Raw genomic sequence first — 23751 nt, 5'->3', positions numbered from 1 at the left:
TCCAAGAGGAATTCTTGCAGCAGATACAGCAATTATTTCTGCTCTTGCAGCTGGTGATTATACAGCTGATAATGCTATCGCATATGTTATAGCTGTGCTCTCAGCTGCTCCAAATTTGGGGTTCATGATGGCGGGCCACCGACCTTCACATCTCAAAGATTGTTGGTGCTCATGTTGTATGCTTGCAAAGTTATCATTCTTGTATCGGGATCACTACTTGGTGAGGAATAAACACACTTTCAAATGCAGTTTCATTTGCAAAGTAGCACTTACGATTACGGTGTGGCCAGGTGACCGGCAAGGTACAGACTGCTGTTCGTAAAACAGGTAATCTTCCATAGCGCCTTGTAAATTCCTGTCTCAATGTTGCTGGTTTGCCAGAGTAAAATTGCGACCAAACACTTATCACAAAAATAAAAATCAAATATATACAAATTTTAAAGCAATAAGCATAATCTGCCAAAACTTTTGAAGTCAATTTGAAGTATAACTTCAAAAGCAAATTGCAGTGGGCTCTCACACCCTATTCTGAACTGTCAAAAAGATATACATAAATACTGAATTTATGATTATCAGGAAGAAAGAAGGAAAAATTTGTAAGCAAATAGTAGCTTACCTTGAACGAACAACAGTTCTCATTTTTGGTTGAGGCTTTCTCCTGTCTTCCCTTTGTCTCACCTTGACTCTCTCCTTTACATTTTCTTTTGTCTTCTGTCTCATTTTCAGTCTCTCTTTCATCTTCCGCACAGCCTCAACATTGCGAGGGGCACTCCGATTTCTGAAACAAATTTCACATAAAAGTTGAAGACAGACATACATGTGCTGTTGTAATGGGGAATACTTATCTGCACACCTCCTATCACCACCACTACTCAAATAACAGTACAGTAAAATCCCAAATTAATGAACCCACTTCTAAGGAAATCCCAATTTTAAGGAATATTTCTGTCTATCTCGGCAAAACTCTCATAACAACAATACAATATTAGTTTTCCCCACTTTTAACAAACCTCGCTTTAAGAAAAATCTGCTTTTAAGGAATAAACATGAAACACTCCACAAACTGAAATCCAAATTTTATGTAATTTCTAACACGTTCAAGTGAGTTTCTGATTTCTTTCCATTTTATTTCACACAGGTCATATTTTTATGTCATGTGATGCAGCAAATGGCAATCGATTCAACCAGCTGACACACACATACATCATAGTCTATAACTCTACTTCCATTGTAGCAATACTGGGAGACGATTGAAAGAATCTGAAATCATTGATGCCACAGTCACTGAGTCCAAGAAGCATGCAAAGTGTAGTTGTTCACTAAAGTATTGAAGTTATCAATTTTACTTTTGTCGAGTTATGGCCTGCAAATATTGAAAGCTTACAGTACAGTAAAAGCTGATGATCATCTGCATCATCAATGACAATCTTAACATAAATATTTTCAAGATGGTGAAGAAATAAGATTTAGCACAGTCTAAATGTGCACCATATTCAAAATCAAGGACACGTTCTTAAATGCCAAAGCTAACTATCCCTATGGATCCAAAAAGGAGGAACATTCGTATCTCTACATTCAGTGATGTAGAAAATATTCTTCTAATGTAGTTTCAAGGACTGAGGAGTGGAAGCATTCCTGTAGGCAGAAACATACTGCAAGAGAAGGTTTCTAAAATCGCTCTGAAGATTGACATAGAAACTTTCAGTGCACTGAACAGCTGGTTGAATCGTTTTAAAAAACATCATAATCTGTTGTTTCAAAGTGTAAGTGGAGAGAGAGGCTCTGGTCAAAGAAGCTGTAAACTGTTGGGATAACATTACATTGTCATCATACAGAGCTATGAGCCAAGATACATTTTCAGCACATATGAAACTGGCGCAAGGCTTTTCATTTGATGCCACTTTGGCACCTTGCATGTCGATGTTGATGATGCTGATGATGATGATATCAACACAACACCCAGTCCCTGAGGAGATAAAATCTCCAACCCATCTGGGAATCAAACCTAGGCTCCCTGCATAGCAGTCAGTCAGACTGACCATTCAGCTACGGATGTGGACATGGGAGAAAAATACCACAGAGGTAAAAATTAAAAAAAAACAAAAGACAACGACACTATTCTGTGTAAATAGTGATGGAAGTGAAACACTGCCTCACTATTAATTCCCAGATGTTTCCAAACCATAAAAATGCTACTTTGTTCTTATGGGTACAACAGCAGACCCTGGAGATGCCAGAGATCTTTACAACTTCTTCAGGCATTTGGATGCCAAGATTGGTGCAGCATGAAGAAATTGGACTTATTATTCACCCATGTCCTGTACATCCCAAGGAAACATAATTTCTGAGGAATGTAAATATTGAGTTCCTCCAAACTTCACAAATCATCTACAGCCTCTGTACCTGTGCTTTATACTCTGTTAAAGCCAAATACAGAGTAGTAGTTGGAAATAAGTCAATTTTGTCCACTGAGAGAAAGGAAGTGATGAGACTTAGCCTTGTACAGATTATGTGTATGTCTGTTGCTGCCTGGAATTCTATAGCACAACAGACTGTTAAATTGTTTCACAAATGGTGGTGATGGTAAATCGGCTGTTGCAGAAGATATTGTTCCAGGAGAAGCGTGGAGTAGTAAAATTAATATTTCTGAAAACGCAATATTCCAGGACACAGTTGTGATGATGAAGCACTGACTTCTATACCTGAGACTGATACAAATGAAATGTTGATGATGGAACACAGGTAGGAGCTGGAGTTCACAATGAGGAAGAAGAAGAAAAAAAGGAGGGCATTGGATCAAGTTTCACTGTTGCTGAGCATGGAACTGATAGTGTCAGGAATTTTTTTTCCTCTCTTAATGTAGATGTATGAATTCTAATTTACACCAACCAGATGGAGCGAAAACTTCTTTCACCACTATATGATATAACGACAGAACAAACAAGATGACTTGATGTTTAAAAAAATAAAGGATGTGTTCTCTGAAAAGTGTTACAAATGTATATTTACTGCATTTAAATTTGTAGCACAGGATGCTGGTAATTTTGTAATGAAATACCTCTAATATTACCTACACATGTTTGACTTATGACTTTGGGTTGCCCTTTCCATGTACTCTACTGGGCAAAACCCCCTTTTTAAGAAAACCCCTAATTTAGGAAAAAATATTTTGGTCTCCAGAGATTCATTAAAAAGGGGTTTTACTGTACTTTCATAAAAAATGTCTTAACATTATGTAAGCTGAATTACAGATAATCAGAGAGAGCTTAATCAATAGGTAACACTCTCAGTTCAGTGCTACATTTAAGTACAGCAAGTTCATGTTTTTTCTACTTTTAGTTACACAACTTTTGTTTCACATAATTCTGCTTTCCTTGCATTAATCCCACAGTGAAGTCTAGTCCACTTATATATTTTTCTTGTGTGAATTTTACATTTATTTTATTTATATGGATGAATGATCTTGTTGCTGTTCCTGTTGCAACACTGTTATCCTAACCTAAGATATCTACATAGATACTCTGCAACCTACCATACGGTACGTGGTAGGGGCTACCCTGTACCACTATAATCATTTCCTTCCCTGTTCCACTCACAAATACAGCGAGGGAAAAACAGCTGTCTACATGCCTCCAAATGAGACCCAATCTCTTGTATGTTATCTTCGTGGTCCTTAACGTGCAATGTATATTGGTGACAATAGAATTGTTTGATAGTCAGTTTTAAATTTCGGTTCTCTAAATTTTCTCAGTAGTGTTCCTCGAAAAGAACATCACCTTCCCTCCAGGGATTCCAATCTGAGCTCCCGAAGCATCTCCATAACACTTACGTGTTGTTCAAACCTACCAGTATCAAATTTAGATGCCCACCTCTGAACTGCCTCAATGTCTTCCTTTAATCAAACCTGATACAGATCCCAAACTCTTTAGCAGTCTCACGAGTAGGTCGCACTAGCATCCTATATGAGGTCCCCTTTACAGATGAACCACTCTTTCCTAAAATTCTCCCAATAAACTGAAATCGACCACTCCCCTTCCCTACCACAGTCCTTACATGCTCATTCCATTTCATATCGCTTTACAGCGTCACACCCAGATATTTAAATGACATGACTGAGTCAAGCAGGACACTACTAATCTATATCCTAACATTATGGGTTTGTTTTTCCTACTCATCCACATTAACTTACATTTTTCTACGTTTAGAGCTAGCTGCCACCAACTAGAAATTTTGTCTAAGTCATCTTATATCCTCCTACAGTCACTCAACGATGACACCATCCCACATACCACAGTATCTTCAGCAAACAGTATATTTCTGTGACACTCCTGACGAAACCCTCGTCTCTGATGAACACTCGCCGACAAGGACAACATACTGCATTCTATAACCTAAAAAGTCTTTGAGCCACTCACATACCTGTGAACCTTTTCCATAGGAATGTGCCTTTTTTAACAACCTGCAATGCAGCACTGTGTCAAATGCTTTCTGGAAATCTAGAAATATGGAATCTGCTCATTGCACTACATCTATAGTGTTTGTTTGTGTTTCTATCGACCTGCCAGCACTTTCGTATGGTAAGTCACATGATCTTTGTTTTTAAATATACATCTATAGTTTGGCGTATATCATGTGAGAAAAGGGCAAGTTGAGTTTCACAAGAGCAATGCTTTCTATAACCACACTTATTTGTGGACATAAGCTTCTCAGTCTCAAGAAAACTTATTATATTCGAACAGAGAACATGTTCATGGATTCTGCAGAAATCCGAAATTAGGAATATTGGTCTGTAATTTCGTGGGTCCATTCTTTTATCCTTCTTATACACAAGAGTCATCTGCTCTTCTTCCCAGTCGCTTGGGACTTTGGCGTTGGGTGAGAGATTCATGATAAATGCAAGCTAAGTAAGGGGTCAATGCTGTAGAGTACTCATTCTAAAACCAAATTGGGATTCCATCTGGACCTCACCTTATTTGCTTTCAAATCTTTCCGTTGTTTCTCTACGCCAGGGATGCTTATTACTATGTCGACCATAAAGGAATCTGTCCGATAGTCAAATGCCAGTATATTTGTATAATTCTTCTGTGTGAACAATTTTTTGAATGTAAAATTTAAAATCTCAGTCCGTTTTGCTACCTTTAACTGCAATACCAGTCTGGTCAACAAGGGAAGGGATGGAAGCGTTGGACTCATTTAGTGATTTTACATAGTATCAGGATTTTCTCAGAGTCTATGCCAGATCTTTTGCTAAGGTACGACGGTGATAGTTGTTGTATGCTTCATCTTTCCACAGAAGCATGAATCTCTACTATCTTTTGCTTGTCATCATTTGTGTGTTCCCTTTTGAACCAATAGCGCTATAGCCCCTGTTTCCTCCACATTTTCCAAATTTCATTATTAAACTATGGTGGGTCTTCCCCATCCTTAATCCACTTACTAAGCAAATAATTCTTCAGACCATGATTTACAATCTGCTTAAACTTTGGCCATATTTCCTCTATGTCAATCTTACTGGAACTAAGTGATGTCAAGTCACTGTCTAAGTGAGATGCTTACAACTGCTTATATGCTCTTTGTAGCAGGAACGCTCTCCTAGCCTTCTTGAATGATTTATTAACTCTTGTAACCATAGTTGCTATAATGACATCACGATTGCTAATTCCCGATCTATACTGATGCTGCCAATAAGGTCTGGCCTATTTTTAACTACAAGTCTAATACATTTCCCTTGTGTGTGAGCTGTTGAATCAGCTGCTCAAGATAGTTTTCAGTAAACATGTCCAAAAGTACTTCACATGAAGGTCTGTTTGTACCCCCTGCAATGAATCCATAGACATCCTAATCTATACCCAGTAGGTTTAAGTCACCTCCAACTAGTACTGCACAATCTGCATATTTATGTGCTACTGACTTTCTTTGAATTACTGTCGAACTGTTGAAGGTATAGGGTGGCCAGTAAAAACATCCAACAATTAACTTGGTTTCACCTATACTTGGTATACACGAGCAGATAATTTCACTGTCACACACAACTTCGACTTCAATAGAGACAATTTGTTTGTCGACTGCAGTGAACACTACCCCCATCCCATGGCCTCTAATCTGTTTATCCGATATATGTTCCATGACTCGCTAAATATCTCAGAGCTTTCCACTTCGGGTTTCAGCCAGCACTTGGCCCCAACAATAAGCTCAGTGTGAGAACTTTCCTGGAGGGCAATAAATTAGGGAATTTTGTTACGAATACTTCAACAATTTATTGACAAAATTTTGACAGTCGGAGTGTTTTTACTCAGAATACAGTCAGACTTCCCTTGCTGTGCATCAACTGGCATGTGTTCATCAATGTACCTCAAACTACTACCTAGCCTACAAAACCCTCATGTGCACTCCACAAGTACTCTGTTACCCAAGTAGCAGCTTCCTTTGTGTAGTACACCTACCTAGGAGACAGGCAAGACCATCGCTGAGTCGATGAAGCCTTTGGTTGAGACCCTCCACACAGCTCCAAACAAAAGGATCCTTATCATTTATGGAAACCATGCTGCAAACTGTAAGCTCTGCTTGCACCCCGCGTGTGAGTCCAGGCACCTGTATGAACTGAGGATGGCCGCAGAACCCATGTGACAGATGTCACTGGTGCCGACACGAGCCAAAACTTGCAAATGACTGCACCCTGCACACTCAATAGCCACAGGTTTGGCTGCCTCCACACCTCGGATGAGGCATTTGTGTCAGGAAGACACTGAAGAAAAATTATGGGATAATATACTTAATGAAAAGATGGAAAGTAAATCAAAATTGTTATTTTCTTACACTAAGATTTTATAAAAACCCATAGCAAGTATTCAAGTGTTCTTGAAGGTTTACCTAAATATAAAATATAATGATCAAAAATTTAAAACAACAGCTGAATTCAACTGTAAGTTCTGTTTGTTAAGCAGGTAACAGCATCCTGTGAGCATCTGAAGCAACATAACCAGTCCTGACAATGTAACTGTGAGACCAACTTCTGTTTGGACTCCCGGTTTCATCAAACACACAAACATTCCTATTGCCTGATTTAATTACTTAACTTACAGAATTTTCCCTCCCATATCAACAAAAATGTTTGGCTGGATTCCCATCTCCATCTCACACACAACGTGCAATACCAGTGAAACACAATAACAGAGAACAAAATTTTTACAAGTTTCTCTGACAGAGGGTGTAAATGACTTTAGTTGCCATTTGAGGTTAAGATGGTTCTGTGACACTGCGAAGAGCTCCAGGTCTCAGAAATATAATAGTTACTAACCCTACTTACATTAAATACATGCATCAAGCCCTGCACTATTCTTGGAATGACATTAGTAAGAGACACTGAAATATTATTTAAATATCTTTTCAATCGCATCAACTGTACAATCACCTTCACCATCTCTTCTCTCTGTATATATAAACTGAAGTAGCCTTTTCGCTTCAATCTGTATGTGCTAATCTAGAAATTCCTGTAGGGATTTTGATTCGGTTTTCACAAATAGATGCACTGATTCAAGAGGTAGGTTTCTGTATGTAATTCATAAATGTTTTGTACAAATCGCCTTAATTCTGATGAATTAAAGTTGTGTTGTGAAAATGATGCCATTACCACCACGTCATAACTCAAGAGAGCAGCAATGCTTCGAGAACACAGCATGTGGATGTAACTTGGTATCTGATGTGGTGGTCTAGTAGTAGAGCATGTGGGAAACCAGAAGGTTATGGGACTTTATCACAGATGGGTCACTTTTTTTCACTCTGCTTTTTAACTTAGTGTTCCCCTCTTAATGATGCGGAGATTTGTCAGAAATGAAATATGCCTCAGGTTCCACATCACACTGTAGCTCCCCTTTCCCCAGTTGGAAAACTGGTTGGCGGCATACAAGTCACTTAAGTGATGTCCAAATGATTGCAACTGTTTCAGAACAAATGCATAGGAGAAAAAAAGAAGTGAATTCATAATATGAGGCTGGTTTGAAAAGTTCTTGGAATGGAATAGAAAAAAGTACTTACATCACTGAAACTTTTTTTTATTTTTCAATGTAGTCTCCTTGTAGATTAATGCACTTGGTCCAATGTTCCAGTTCCTCGAGCCCATCTCGAAAATGAGTTTCCTCCAGGCCTACAAAATTGCTGTCAACTCCGGCTATCAATTCCTCATTTGAAGTGAATCTTCATCCATCAAGAAAAATTTTCAGTTTTGGGAAGAGATGAAAGTGTGACGGAGCCATATCAGGTGAATAAGGTGGATGTGGCAACAATTCATACCTTAGTTTGTGTAATTTTGCCATGGCGACGGCACATTTTTGCAGGCGTGAGCTGTCTCGATGGAAGATGTTCTTCCTTGCTAAACCAGGCCTTTTTTCATGTATCTTTTGTTGCAGTTTGTCCAGGGGATTAGCATAGTATTCTTCAGTAATTTTTTGTGCAGTGGGGAGATAATCTACAAACAGAAGCCCCTTCGCATCTCAGAACACTGATGCCACGACCTTTCCCGCCGAAGGAATTGTCTTTGGTTTCTTTGATGGCAGAGAATCAGCAAGTTTCCACTGTTTTGGCTGTTGTTTTGTCTCTGAGGCTTAGTAGTGCACCCACGTTACATATGTGGTCACAAACCAGTGCAAACAATCTTGTTCGTTTCTCCTAAACAGGGCCAAACATTGTTCTGATATGTCCATTCTCATGCGTTTTTGATCCAGCATCAAGAGTTGTGGCACCCATCTTGTAGATAAGTTTTTCATTTCTAATTCTTCAGTTAAAATGTGATATACCCTTTCAGATAACATCTGGCAAGCATGAGCAATTTCAAGCACTTTCAACTGGCAATCCTCCATGACCATTTTGTGCAATTTTGCAAAGATTTCTGGAGTAGTGACACATCTTGGTCGACCACTGCACGGATCACCATCTAAGCTCTCCTGACCAAATTTAAATTCATTTGTCCACTTGACAACAGCTGAACATGAAGGAGCAGAGTCCCCAGTGTAATTTGGAAATAGGCATGAATGTCCTTTGCTTTCATACTTTTCTGTACGAAGTGCTCAAATCTCAATTTTTTCCATTTTCACAAATCACAACACGGGAACAACAACAGGGCCAGGTTACCGCCACAGCTCTCCTCCGAGCGCACTGACATGGCACATCTTTACAGGCAACAGTCCAATGAATATCACGTGAAAAATTTGTTGTGCTAGCATTGACTTCCCGTGGTGATTCCGAGAACTTTTCAAACCACCCTTGTATGTAGTGTTTTATGTTTTACACTTCAAGTAAAGCAATTTCTGAAAAACTACTTCTTTCAGCAGTGCAGGAGGTAACTCAGCTTTCAATTTTCTGTTTTCAATGAATCAAACCTAGATGTGGACACAATTATTTGCTTGGCACAGCGAAGATGTTTACCATAGAGTCCATGACAAAGAATTGTGGCAATGAGTCTCAAGAATGCATCACAGTGATTACTACGCTTCAAAGAGGAGTGCTGTAACTTGACCTAAACACATACATCATGCTAGTTTTTCTCTTATTTTCTTCTCTTATTTGTGCCACCTCAGCCAACCTCCAATACATACAGAATCCCTCACAAAAACATATACCCAGGATTTGCATACAATATTTACAATAGAATGAGATTTTCGCTCTGCAGCGGAGTGTGCGCTGATATGAAACTTCCTGGCAGATTAAAACTGTGTGCCCGACCGAGACCCGGACTCGGGACCGTCTCCGCTATATCCTTTCTTTCAGGAGTGTTAGTTCTGCAAGGTTCACAGGAGAGCTTCTGTAAAGTTTGGAAGGTAGGAGACGAGATACTGGCAGAAGTAAAGCTGTGAGTACCGGGCGTGAGTCGTGCTTCGGTAGCTCAGATGGTAGAGCACTTGCCCGCGAAAGACAAAGGTCCCAAGTTCGGGTCTCGGTCGGGCACACAGTTTTAATCTGCCAGGAAGTTTCATATCAGCGCACACTCCGCAGCAGAGTGAAAATCTCATTCTGGAAACATCCCCCAGGCTGTGGCTAAGCCATGTCTCCGCTATATCCTTTCTTTCAGGAGTGCTAGTTCTGCAAGGTTCGCAGGAGAGCTTCTGTAAAGTTTGGAAGGTAGGAGACGAGATACTGGCAGAAGTAAAGCTGTGAGTACTGGGCGTGAGTCGTGCTTCGGTAGCTCAGATGGTAGAGCACTTGCCCGCGAAAGGCAAAGGTCCCGAGTTCGGGTCTCAGTCGGGCACACAGTTTTAATCTGCCAGGAAGTTTCATATTTACAATGGTTGTAAAAATACTACTTACATCACGATGCGCTCCCATCATTTCCACGAGACGTCACTCCACATGTCAGTTCAATATGGGCACACAACATTCATGTCTCCAGACAACTTTCCTGGCATGCACTGCTTACATCACATAAGTTATATGAGTGTCGATATTCATTTATTTAATGTTGTTCTCTGAATTTTATTCATGACTTTATGCAGTGGCCTGTAAACTAGTCATATGGGTGAAGACACTTAACGATAACTGTGCGAAGCCAGGCCAAGTTGCTAATACTGTGTAAGCTAAGAAATAATCATTCAGTCTCTACCAAAACTAATTAGCCTTATTGGAGTCAACAAACTTCCTAACCACACTGGTCAATTAAAATTTTTTAAGAACAATATACACTGTTTCTGGAACATAATTCGGTCCTGAATCCAGAGCAAATTTCAGAATTTTTGTACTGGCCTCAGTTATCATGTAATATTTGTTTTTGTAAATGCTTATGGCAGTCTACATATTATTTGCACCTGGCAAAATGACATGCTAGCATAGCAACTGACAAACAAAAACTAAACAGAGCCTGAATTAGTGTAAGGAGTGCTATGGATGAAAAATTCAATGAATTCACAGATAATCAACTTCAAAGAAAATCCTAAGAAGTTTTGGTCTTATGGTAAATCAGAATACACATAAAAGGCATCTGTCCAGACACACTGTGACCATAATGGCACTGAAACAGAGAATGACACAGGGGTGCTGAAATACTATGTGTCTTTTTCCAAAAATGTTTCACAAAAAAAGATTAAATCGTCACACAAATGAAAAATAGACAGGTACTGAAATAAGTCACTAAGGGATAAGAAAAGCAACAGAAATCACTCAACAGAGGAAAGGTCACTGGACCTGACGGGATACCAATTCGATTCTACAGAGAGTATGCAAAACAACTTGCCCCTCTTCTAGCAGCAGTTTACCGTAGGTCGCTCAAGGGTGAAGCATTCCTAATGATTGGGAAAAAGCACAGCTCAAATGCATTTACAAGTATGGTCATCAAACAGAGGCTCAAAACTATTTGCCTATGTCTTTGACGTCGATCTATTGTACAATTTTGGAACATTTTTTTATGCTGACATATTATGACATTTCTGGAGATGGAAAATCTTCTCTATAGGAATCAACATGAATTCCAAAAACAACCAACATGTGAAATCCAGCTCACTCTGTTCGTCCACAAGGCCCGTGAAGCAGTAGATACAGGCACCCAGGTAGCTGCTGTGTTCTTTGACTTCCAGAAGGCATTCAATACAGTTCTGCACTCTGTATAATGGACAAAATATAATCATACATGATACCACACCAACTGTGTGATTGGACTGAAGAGTTTCTAGCAAACAAAACACAGCATGTCATTCTGAACAGAGAGAAGTCTTCAGAAGTAAAAGTAACTTTGGATGTGCCCCAATGGAGTGTAATAGGACCATTACTTTTCACAATATATATATATGCAAATGACCTAGTAGATAACTTTGTATACAAAGAAATCATAATGGTAGAAATTGTATCAAAACACAGAAAGACCAGCAGAAGATCAACATTTGGTGCAGGGAATGGCAGCTGACCCTCAAAATAAAAAAAATAAAAAAAATAAAAAAATGTAACATATTCTGAATACACTGCCAGAAAGATCCTTTACTTTATAATTACAGAACAACAGAACACATGATTTCAAAACAATCACTGGAAGCAGAGAAGATCCAAAGAGCAGCAGCATATTTTGTTACAGGGTCATTAACCCTTTTGCTGCTGTGGGTGTATATACACATTCTGTTATGCAGTTTCCTAGGTGTTGTGGACATGTATACACGAGCCACCCGGGTTTTCCTACAGTGCTATGAATGTCATAATGCAGGGCTTCACAACATACGTGCTCGCGGAGCGAGCTGTGAGCAGCAAGGCACGAGCACGGAGCAGCGCGAGCACGCTACTCCCACTACCGGACCAGAGCGGAGAGTGGGGAGAGTCACATGGGGCACACAACAGCTGCCGCCAGGCAATGTAAATCCACGGCCACCTGCAGGGATATCACTCACGAATTATTACTGTGACAATTGAAACAAATAAAGGAGAATGTACACGTGCCACATAATTTTATTAGCTTAGTGTATGCCTCTACATTCGTATTAATTTGTGAACTGTTACACAATAAAAGGTGTCACTGAAGTGTGGGATTCTCGGTTATCGTGTACTTTTTGCCCTTTACAATTGCGTCTATGTTCGGAGCAATTGTTCTTGTGCATTGTAGGTGCAGCGTGCAGTTTAAATTTCGATCAGACAATGCGTTTCTCAGGCGCGTCTTGTTACATTTCATTGCAGAGAACAGTTGTTCACAAACATACGTGGAACCGAACATTGATATTATTGTAGTCGCCAGTTTGTGCAAACGAGGAAATCTATCCTGAGGGAAGTGTCTGTAAAATTCCAAAATGTTTTTCTTGTTCTGAAATTTGTCTCTGTATTCTCTGTCACACTGCAGGTCAATAATTTCTAGTTGCAGCTCAGGAGGGATCTCTTCAATATTCGCTGAATATGGAGAGGAGAACAGATCAAAATCAGTGTCTGGTGCTGTCAGATCTTGAAAGCATTGATCAAATTCTTCCTTAAGGGCAACTAAACTATGTGAATAACGTTCACAGTCTTTGTGAACATTTTGCATGGATGATAATTTAGGAAAGTGAACTAGATTTCCTGTTTCCAACTGACTCACCCAAAGTGTCAATTTCATTTTAAAAGCTCGTATTCGATCTATGAAATGAGTAATTAGCAGATCTTTACCTTGTAGTGAAATGTTCAAAGCATGGCTAGTTAAATCTGCTAAGAACGCGGATCACATATCCATGAAGGCTCTTTCAATTCCGGAACACACATGTTATTTATTTCCATGAACATATTTATCTCATCTAATAGGCAAAAAATCGATTTAATAATTTGCCACGACTAAGCCAGCGGACCTCACTGTAATAAGGCAGGCTACCATACTGCCTTTCTACATCCTCAAGAAAGCTTTTAAATTGCCTGTGTTGTAGCCCATGCTTCCTTATATAACTGGTTGTATGAACAACAACATTCATCACATTTTTTAGAGTGATACTCTTTGCATATAAGTTTTCCTGGTGGATCACACAGTGAATGCCCCTTACTTCATTCGGCACGGTCAGTTTTTGCATTTTCTCCTTCAACAGCGCAACGAAACCTGATTTTTTCCCTGTCATCTCTAGTGCACTGTCTGTAGACACTGAAACTAAAGAATTCCATGACAATCCTATATTTTCAACACTTTCTTCAACACTACTTAAAATATCACCTCCTGTTGTAGTGTTCTTCATGGCTACTACATCGAGGAGCTCCTCCCTCACCTGAAGATCTCTATTAACACCTCTAATAAATATGGCAAGCTGCACTGTTCCAGTGATATCAAAACTTTCGTCCAGAGCTAGAGAATACGCCATAAAATCTTTACAGATATTTGCAAGCTGGCTCTGGACGTCGTCTGCCATGTCCTGTATGCGATGTATAACGGTCATGTTAGATAATGGCACAATCTGAAACTGTTCAACTTGAGATGGACACAAATGTTCCGCGGCAACTACCAAACATTCTTTTATTAAATCGCCATCAGTGAAGGGGCGCAGGGATTTTGCTAAAAGCAAAGCAATTTTGTAACTCACTCTGAGAGCTGCCTCAGTTGATTTTTCTTCGTCGCCCAGATTTGCTTCGGATAGCTTCCTTTTAGGTTTAATAACTTCCTGTGCATGATCTGGTCCATCACATTTTCCACTTCCGTAGTCTTTCGCGTGGCATGACATATAATGTCGCTGCAAATTAAATTTCCTACAAGAATTCAGCGTTTTGTGACATACTAAACATTTTGCAACACCATCTTTTTCTGTAAACAGATACAATTCCTCCCAATGGGGTTGAACTGCGAAAGCATGGTTGGGGTTACACAAAGGCGACTTGACATGATTCTTAACCAGCAAAGTGACTGTTAGAGCTGATCGTAGTACTTTAAACGTACAAAGTCGGCGCGAATTCAATAGGCACGCTACGGCCCTATTCAAACGTGCGCGCGCATTTCCCCTCCCTCCCTACTCGGTGACCTTGCACTTGCTCGTGAGCAAGTGCCTGAGCAGACGCGAGTACTCACGCTCAAATCCGGCCAGTTGTTAAGCCCTGTCCTAATGCATCCTGAGAAGCTGACCTCTCACTGCTGTGTACGAGCTACTTTCTTATAATGGTGAATAAAAGAGTTTCGAGTATTTTTCATACAATATATGTGCCTCTTGTGTTTCATCATTTAAAAAACAAAAAGAATTAAAAAAAAAAAATAATTAAGAAACCTCATTTCAATATCTTGAATCATTAAGAGCTATCATTCTACTCTCAATTTTAAATAAAATTTTATGTCTTCTCTACATTTCATTCACTGCGATATATGAGATGCAATCAACCACACACAAAGTTGACACAATTACTTTTTACCTATTTGGCGTCTTTAAAATTTTGCACAATGTTTTACTGAATTTTTCACAACACAGTAACTATGGGATATTACGAAAAGAAATTTAGTCCTTCATCAAGGGAAGATATCAGACAGTAAGATGTGCAAAAATCAATTTTTTTCATCTAATAGTTTTCGAAAAAATGAATGATAAGTATTTTATATTGGCTGGAACACCATCTCTCCACACAGGCACCAGCAACTGGCGAGCAGTACAGCCATAACGAAAGCTGCCTCAGTGTGGAGTGCAACGAACACATCTGCAGCAGCAAAATTGTTAATTAAGCAAGAACACATCAAGGAGATGCTCAGTTAGCTTTATTGGCAAACGCTACAAGAGAAGTATTCTGCATCACGGTATTGTCTAGTGTTAAAATACCAAGAGCATACATTTCTGGATTACCAGCAACCGTTCTTCCTGGAAACCATATACAAGTGAAATAGGGAAAAGGGGAAATGACAGTAGTACATAAAGTACCCTCTGCCACACAACATTAACTTTCAATCAATCTGTCAGAGATACACCAACCTTAAACATAAACTTCAGTTTGTGAGACTTCACTACAAGAGGATTAGTTTTCCATTTCTTTTTTTTCCAATTTCAGTATTAACTCTCCAAATACGCACAAAATGAGCTTCCTGCCAACAAGGTCTTTGTTGTTTTTTACTATTTCTGCAGGTATAAGGTGTTAACTCCTGAATCAACAGACAACACAAAATTCCACAAGAAACAACCCACAGCCACGTGTAGTAACTGCTAAAACTCCCAATGCTGAGATACAAGAGACAAGGTGTGATATTGTGTCTTTAAGCATGACTCATGGGCAATGGTGCCAGATTATCTCCATTTCCTGAACTGAAGACCATGTGTGGAAATTCCTTGCGCATATTTTGATGATTTTTCAGTGATTACATCTGTAGAATATTTAATTAAAGCTAAAGAAGAAGAATGAGCATGCAGCATTTTCAAGTATTTCAACTGATACTGAGGAACACATGACAAGAAAACTGAGACCAATAGCCAAAAATTGATTTCATTTTCAAATTCAGCATCCACACCTTAACAAAGAATATCATTCACATTCTTTGCAACAAAAATGTTGCTGATCACTGTAACCTCAAGCTATATTGTATTTTAACTGATGATAATGAACATGCACTTTTGGGAGTGGGACTTTCAATTATTTTCTGCCTCTTTTGATGTGATGTGAGAAACATTATGTCTGTAATCATCATTTTGTAATGACAATGTGGTTGTTCCCACAGCTCATTTTTACACTGGTATGAAGCCAGAAGTATTAATTCACAGGGCTCCAGCACCCAGCATAAGGAGGCATCAGCTGTTTCAGATATTGTGTGCCTGAGCACCAAGTCATGAAGAGTGTGACTGCTATTACGTGCTCACTGGTAAAAGTCCATTCGAATCAAGTTCTCGGAACCAAGAGCAAAGTGACCCCACAAGTAAACAAACATATGAAAACATCAAAAGTACATAGTATATTGAGTGATTATGACATGGCGTCTATCATTGTGAACACAGTCTTCAAAATTCAGTCTGTCCAACTGTTATAAGAAATGGAAATGAATGTTTGGTGACATTGGCCAGGAGGCCCCTTGCGGGGCAGGTCCAGCTCCCTTGGTGCAGGTCTTATTACATTTGACACCACTTTGGGCGACCTGTGCGCCGGATGGGGATGAAATGATGATGAAGACAACACAACACCCAGTCCGCGAGCGGAGAAAATCTCCGACCCAGCGGGGAATCGAACTCGGGCCCGTAGGTCGGCAATCTGTCACGCTGACCTCTCAGCTATCGGGGTGGATGTTATAAGAAATGTAATGTTATAAGTATTATCCTACTGACTACAGCCATATGACATGGAACATATTATAGAAGGGCATTGGTGCTAAAGGTTGCTATTGTGAAATGTCAGTAAAATTGCAATTTCCAACACAAAGTTCTACCAGCTAGGAATATTAAAATAATTTTGTCCAGAATAAATCTTTCATTCTACAGCATAATGAATACTAAACTGCCTGAAAGACAGAAGTTCTCTGTCATTGAGACAAACCAAAACCTCCGTCTTTCACAAGTAATGCTGTGACTGACTCGTCTATCCAGACTTACCTCAAGCCTTGACTCAAAACTTCCATCTACCAGTACCTCTCCCCAATGTTCAAAGTTTCATGGCGGTTCTCCTGCTTACCTTGCTGGACTCCTTTTTCCTAGGGGCATTAGTCCAGCAACGTATCCAGGAGTATGGCACACAGTTTTAAACTTCCAGGAGATGTCAGTTATATTTTTACCTTTGCCTGGTCTTCAAATTCACAAGCAAAGTCCTCTTTCAATACACATAAGAAATTAATCAGCTTGTTATGTGTTATACCGAAACCTCCCATCATTAAGGAGGTTAAAGGTTGGTTTGAACACCGCAATACCTAACCGTGTATGGTTCCACTGGAGGTTATTTATACCCTTGCCTTCCTCAAACCTTTCAACTGACTTACCCAGACAGTTGTACGAAGGACTATAGTTTAATGTTGACTCCAAGTCATGGTGGAAGTTGGTACTTTTCACACACCCTAGTGCTTGCCAGAGGTGAATAAAAACAGTAAGTGACAGAAAAAAATCCAAGAACCAACTGAGGACTGAAGAACCAAGGAACTGTAGAATGACACCCACTAAGCCACTGAGCAACACCTGAACAGAAGTAAGCGTATGAAATACTCATTACTTACTACAAACTGCGAGAATGAGAATCATTATATTATGCTTCATAAATAGCACTACTCTTTCAAAACAATACCTACATACAAAACCTCCACTATAACCAGTAACAATTACATACTTGCGCTTCACTTGCGCTCTTGAATCGGAGCTCGATGATGAACTGGAACTACTGGAAGATGAACTTGATCTTGAAGAAGTACCTGATGTCGAAGTACGAGAATCACTTGAATCACTTGAAGACCCAGAACTACTCTCTGATGAACTTTAAAAAAAAAAGAAAGAAATGTAATTAGTTAACAAAAAATGGTGTCACATGCAAACTTAGAGGAAAACTATAAAAATGTGAGTAATGGAAAAAACTGATAAATTTAATAATCAAAATATCTTACCCCCTGTAGTATACACAGCAAACAGTATATTTTATAAACAATATGAGATTATTAAGGTGCGAGGGGTGAGAGAAGCAGGAGGGCGGGAGGGCGAGAAAGGGCGGGAGGGCGAGAAAGGGCGGGAGGGCGAGAGGGGCGGGAGGGCAGGAGGGGCGGGAGGGCAGGAGGGGCGGGAGGGCAGGAGGGGCGGGAGGGCAGGAGGGGCGGGAGGGCAGGAGGGGCGGGAGGGCAGGAGGGGCGGGAGGGCAGGAGGGGCGGGAGGGCGGGAGGGCAGGAGGGGCGGGAGGGGCGGGAAGGCAGGAGGGGCAGGAGGGGCGGGAGGGGCGGGAAGGCAGGAGGGGCAGGAGGGGCGGGAGGGCAGGAGGGGCGGGAGGGCAGGAGGGGCGGGAGGGCAGGAGGGGCGGGAGGGCAGGAGGGGCGGGAGGGCAGGAGGGGCGGGAGGGCGAGATGGGGGGGAGGGCGAGAGGGGCGGGAGGGCGAGAGGGGCGGGAGGGCGAGAGGGGCGGGAGGGCGAGAGGGGCGGGAGGGCGAGAGGGGCGGGAGGGCGAGAGGGGCGGGAGGGCGAGAGTGGCGGGAGGGCGAGAGGGGCGGGAGGGCGGGAGGGGCGGGAGGGCGGGAGGGCGGGAGGGCGAGAGTGGCGGGAGGGCGAGAGTGGCGGGAGGGCGAGAGTGGCGGGAGGGCGAGAGTGGCGGGAGGGCCAGAGGGGTGGGAGGCCAAGAGATGCGAAAGAGGCGGTTACCGTCGTCACTGGCGGCGCAGTGTACCTGTGTAGGGGCGGGAAGGCAGGAGGGGCAGGAGGGGCGGGAGGGCAGGAGGGGCGGGAGGGCAGGAGGGGCGGGAGGGCAGGAGGGGCGGGAGGGCAGGAGGGGCGGGAGGGCAGGAGGGGCGGGAGGGCGAGATGGGGGGGAGGGCGAGATGGGGGGGAGGGCGAGAGGGGCGGGAGGGCGAGAGGGGCGGGAGGGCGAGAGGGGCGGGAGGGCGAGAGGGGCGGGAGGGCGAGAGGGGCGGGAGGGCGAGAGGGGCGGGAGGGCGAGAGTGGCGGGAGGGCGAGAGTGGCGGGAGGGCGAGAGTGGAGGGAGGGCGAGAGTGGCGGGAGGGCGGGAGGGGCGGGAGGGCGGGAGGGGCGGGAGGGCGAGAGTGGCGGGAGGGCGAGAGTGGCGGGAGGGCGAGAGTGGCGGGAGGGCCAGAGGGGTGGGAGGCCAAGAGATGCGAAAGAGGCGGTTACCGTCGTCACTGGCGGCGCAGTGTACCTGTGTATCGCAGTTTGATGGCGATTGATATTGACTTGGCTGGTCAGTTTAATAAACAGCAATTGATTGGAGGTCCAAATGTTTTTCGTGGACTCCATCTGAACTTCACGTGTGATGTACAAGCAGTGTTTGGAGGTAATACCTGGCTTACACTTGCTGTTGTATGGGGCAATCAAGCAGATTATGGTGGCCTTGAAGCATTTCCAGATGATAATATTTTGGCTTGGAAGACATGAAGTATTGCTGAGACTACAGGACTGTTGGCTAAACGGCCTTATGGTACTCTTGTTCCAAGCATGCCATTTGTTTTGACTACGAGAAGGAAGAAGAAGTTAAATGCTGATGAGTACCTCTTTTTATGGGCGAAAGTCAGCAATGGCAATTGTAAAATAAAGATCAACGGTGATTGTATAAGGCGGGAGGCCAAGAGATGCGAAAGAGGCGGGAGGCCGAGAGATGTGAAAGAGGCGGGAGGCCGAGAGATGCGGAAGAGGCAGGAGGACGAGAAAAGTGGGAGGGCAAGAGAAATGGGAGGGCAAGAGAAATGGGAGGGGGAGAAAAGTGGGAGGGCCAGAAAGGGGGGGGGGGAGGATGGGGGGGAGAGAGAGAGAGAGAGAGAGAGAGAGAGAGAGAGAGAGAAAGAGAGAGAGAGAGAGAGAGAAAGAGATGGGCGGGCAGGAGAGGGAAGGCAAGAGAGATTGCAGCTATCAAAGTGTTGGGACTTAATGTTGGGATTTTTGGCAGTCAGAGGGCATGAGGACCATACAGAAGTAGAAGCCAACATATAGGAAGATGGTATGTTGGGCTGAGACAGCCCACAAGAAACAAATGGAAGAGATGGTGTTAAATCTGAGGAAGAATGGAGGACAGGATGCCTGTGGTCATGTTTATTGGGAACAAATGCTGACAACATTGGGAGAGTGAGAGGGTGGAGAGTGAGAGCAATACATGAGGTCGGTGAATGAGAAGGAGATGGTAGGAGGGGGGGGGAGATGTGGGGGAGGGTAGGGGGCAAAGGGTAGGGCATAGTGTGGGAGTACAGAGGAGGGTGGGCGGCACGAGGAGGGGGGGCGGCAAGAGGAGGGAGGCGGAAAGGGGGGGGGGGTGGCAGGAAGAGGGGTGGCAAGTTGGCAGTGGCAAGTGGGGGGTGGCAAGAGGAGGGGAGGTAAGGCGAGGGGCATGACAAGAGCAAAGGGAAAGCAAGAGGTGGGGGTGGTAAGAGGAAGTGGAGCTGTTCCACATACCGGGTAAAAGTGTCGTGTGTGTGTGTGTGTGTGTGTGTGTGTGTGTGTGTGTGTGTGTGCGTGCGTGTGTGAGAGAGAGAGAGAGAGAGAGAGAGAGAGAGAGAGAGAGAGAGAGAGAGAGAGAGAGATGATGGCTCTGAAGATGCCGGCACTGTTGATGTTTAGTGGGTTTGATCTGGCTGATATGAATAGAGGTATAGATGGGGCAATTACACAGGTGGGGGGGGACTATAGTTCAAAATAGAAGCCACCTGAAAGCTAGCAAACTTTTCAGTCTTGTTTGTGCACTTTGATGACTCAATATCTCTACCATTTCACGAGTTGTTAACTTTACTACTACATTAATTAATTTAAATAAGATAGTGAAAGTAAAAGCATTTCACACCAGACATATTGGAAAGGCTGTTTAATGACCTTACATTCACTGCTTTGTAATTTCCAGGCATGAAATACCCTGAACTTTTAATGACATGGAATTTCTGTAAATCCAGGTATTTTTATTTCACACACTTTAAGTAGCTCTTCATCACCACATAATACCAAAATGAGTGCACCATCACAGTGACAATCTTGTTGAAGAATTAATCGTACAGTTCTAAAGTTCTAGGTTGTAAACAACAGCCTTACATTATCAGTGCAATGAGTGACACAACAAAATCCAAGTATCTGGTAATGTTTTTCATTAACTGCATAAACATAAGATTCAATTTTAATGTACAGTAATTTTCTGCTAATGAATGTAAGATACACTCCTGGAAATGGAAAAAAGAACACATTGACACCGGTGTGTCAGACCCACCATACTTGGTCCGGACACTGAGAGAGGGCTGTACAAGCAATGATCACACGCACGGCACAGCGGACACACCAGGAACCGCGGTGTTGGCCGTCGAATGGCGCTAGCTGCGCAGCATTTGTGCACCGCCGCCGTCAGTGTCAGCCAGTTTGCCGTGGCATACGGAGCTCCATCGCAGTCTTTAACACTGGTAGCATGCCGCGACAGCGTGGACGTGAACCGTATGTGCAGTTGACGGACTTTGAGCGAGGGCGTATAGTGGGCATGCGGGAGGCCGGGTGGACGTACCGCCGAATTGCTCAACACGTGGGGCGTGAGGTCTCCACAGTACATCGATGTTGTCGCCAGTGGTCGGCGGAAGGTGCACGTGCCCGTCGACCTGGGACCGGACCGCAGCGACGCACGGATGCACGCCAAGACCGTAGGATCCTACGCAGTGCCGTAGGGGACCGCACCGCCACTTCCCAGCAAATTAGGGACACTGATGCTCCTGGGGTATCGGCGAGGACCATTCGCAACCGTCTCCATGAAGCTGGGCTACGGTCCCGCACACCGTTAGGCCGTCTTCCGCTCACGCCCCAACATCGTGCAGCCCGCCTCCAGTGGTGTCGCGACAGGCGTGAATGGAGGGACGATTGGAGACGTGTCGTCTTCAGCGATGAGAGTCGCTTCTGCCTTGGTGCCAATGATGGTCGTATGCGTGTTTGGCGCCGTGCAGGTGAGCGCCACAATCAGGACTGCATACGACCGAGGCACACAGGGCCAACACCCGGCATCATGGTGTGGGGAGCGATCTCCTACACTGGCCGTACACCACTGGTGATCGTCGAGGGGACACTGAATAGTGCACGGTACATCCAAACCGTCATCGAACCCATCGTTCTACCATTCCTAGACCGGCAAGGGAACTTGCTGTTCCAACAGGACAATGCACATCCGCATGTATCCCGTGCCACCCAACGTGCTCTAGAAGGTGTAAGTCAACTACCCTGACCAGCAAGATCTCCGGATCTGTCCCCCATTGAGCATGTTTGGGACTGGATGAAGCGTCGTCTCACGCGGTCTGCACGTCCAGCACGAACGCTGGTCCAACTGAGGCGCCAGGTGGAAATGGCATGGCAAGCCGTTCCACAGGACTACATCCAGCATCTCTACGATCGTCTCCATGGGAGAATAGCAGCCTGCATTGCTGCGAAAGGTGGATATACACTGTACTAGTGCCGACATTGTGCATGCTCTGTTGCCTGTGTCTATGTGCCTGTGGTTCTGTCAGTGTGATCATGTGATGTATCTGACCCCAGGAATGTGTCAATAAAGTTTCCCCTTCCTGGGACAATGAATTCACGGTGTTCTTATTTCAATTTCCAGGAGTGTAGATGTCACGTCTCAGTATGTGAACACAGGCTTTTTCAGTTTCTTACTTCAATAAAAAATTGGGAAATGCTATGGAGCAGGGAACTTCTGAAAGCAATATGGAGAACCAAACTCCACCAAAACATTGATACTGATAGCATTAGTCTCTCTTTTGTATTGTGCATAGGGGTGTGGAAGATTAGATGCATCCGTCACCAACTGCTCATTTGCTATTCAACTCCTGTGCATATCTGCAACCTCACAATCTTTTTTTCTGTTCCTGTTCCTAAAAGAAATTTCCTATATCTCTGCAAAGTGATCCTTAGACATTACACCTACAAAAGGAACATTTTAACAGAGATGGCCCAAGATGCCAGTGCATTTAAAGGTGCAATTGATCACTGGTTGTCCTTATTTGTGAAACATTTTACGCAATATATTTTGAACTGTTAAACAAAATCATAAGATGCCTAACTTTTCCAGTGTTCTGTACACTCATTAGATGTATATCCACCATTTTCATTGCAGTCAAAGCTATACTTAATCGGCAGTGGACATAGCTGATGAATGATTTCATTGAGTCACATAAGGCATAAAGAGCTTAAATATTCTACATACTTCTGTTAACAACACTGAGTAGTGTGCTCAGATTTTTCTGGAAAAAATGGTTCAAATGGCTCTGAGCACTATGGGACTTAACATCTGAGGTCATCAGTCCCTTAGAACTACTTAAACCTAACTAACCTAAGGACATCACACACATCCATGCCCTAGGCAGGATTCGAACCTGCGACCGTAGCGGTCGCGCGGTTCCAGACTGAAGCGCCTAGAACCGCATGGCCACACCGGCCGGCTAGTTTTTTCTGGACTGCTTCATAATATTAACATTTAGTTAATAAAAGGTCAAAATATCTACAATGAGACATGATACAAACCACATTTACTGGTGCCCAAATAATTGTAAATATTTAACACTATATCATGCTTACAGTAATAAAATAATTTTTCAAACTATTATTTCCTATTATTTAATTTCTCATAAAAATCACTTTTCATCTCCTTCCACAACATACTAAGTCTCATAATAGTATTTTTCATTGTATCAACAGATTACTTTTTGTTTTGTGTACATGCATATGTATTGATCGTGGAATCATTAAATAT

The 23751-nt window shown here is 42.8% G+C and overlaps 1 protein-coding gene across 1 annotated transcript in view; it reads right to left on the bottom strand.

Annotated features, from left to right (window-relative positions):
* Positions 1–23751, bottom strand: part of LOC124556558 (RNA-binding protein with serine-rich domain 1-like) — a 107802-nt gene that overhangs the window by 35669 nt on the left and 48382 nt on the right. The window contains exons 5-6 of the mRNA XM_047130514.1: positions 17674–17817; positions 617–778 (exon numbers count right to left, since the gene is read on the bottom strand). Of these exons, the coding sequence (XP_046986470.1) occupies positions 617–778; positions 17674–17817 (306 nt within the window). The remainder of the gene's footprint in view (positions 1–616; positions 779–17673; positions 17818–23751) is intronic.

Source organism: Schistocerca americana, chromosome X, assembly GCF_021461395.2.
Source record: "Schistocerca americana isolate TAMUIC-IGC-003095 chromosome X, iqSchAmer2.1, whole genome shotgun sequence".
Classification (NCBI taxonomy): Eukaryota; Metazoa; Arthropoda; class Insecta; order Orthoptera; family Acrididae; genus Schistocerca; species Schistocerca americana.
This window is presented reverse-complemented; position numbering and strand designations above follow the sequence as displayed.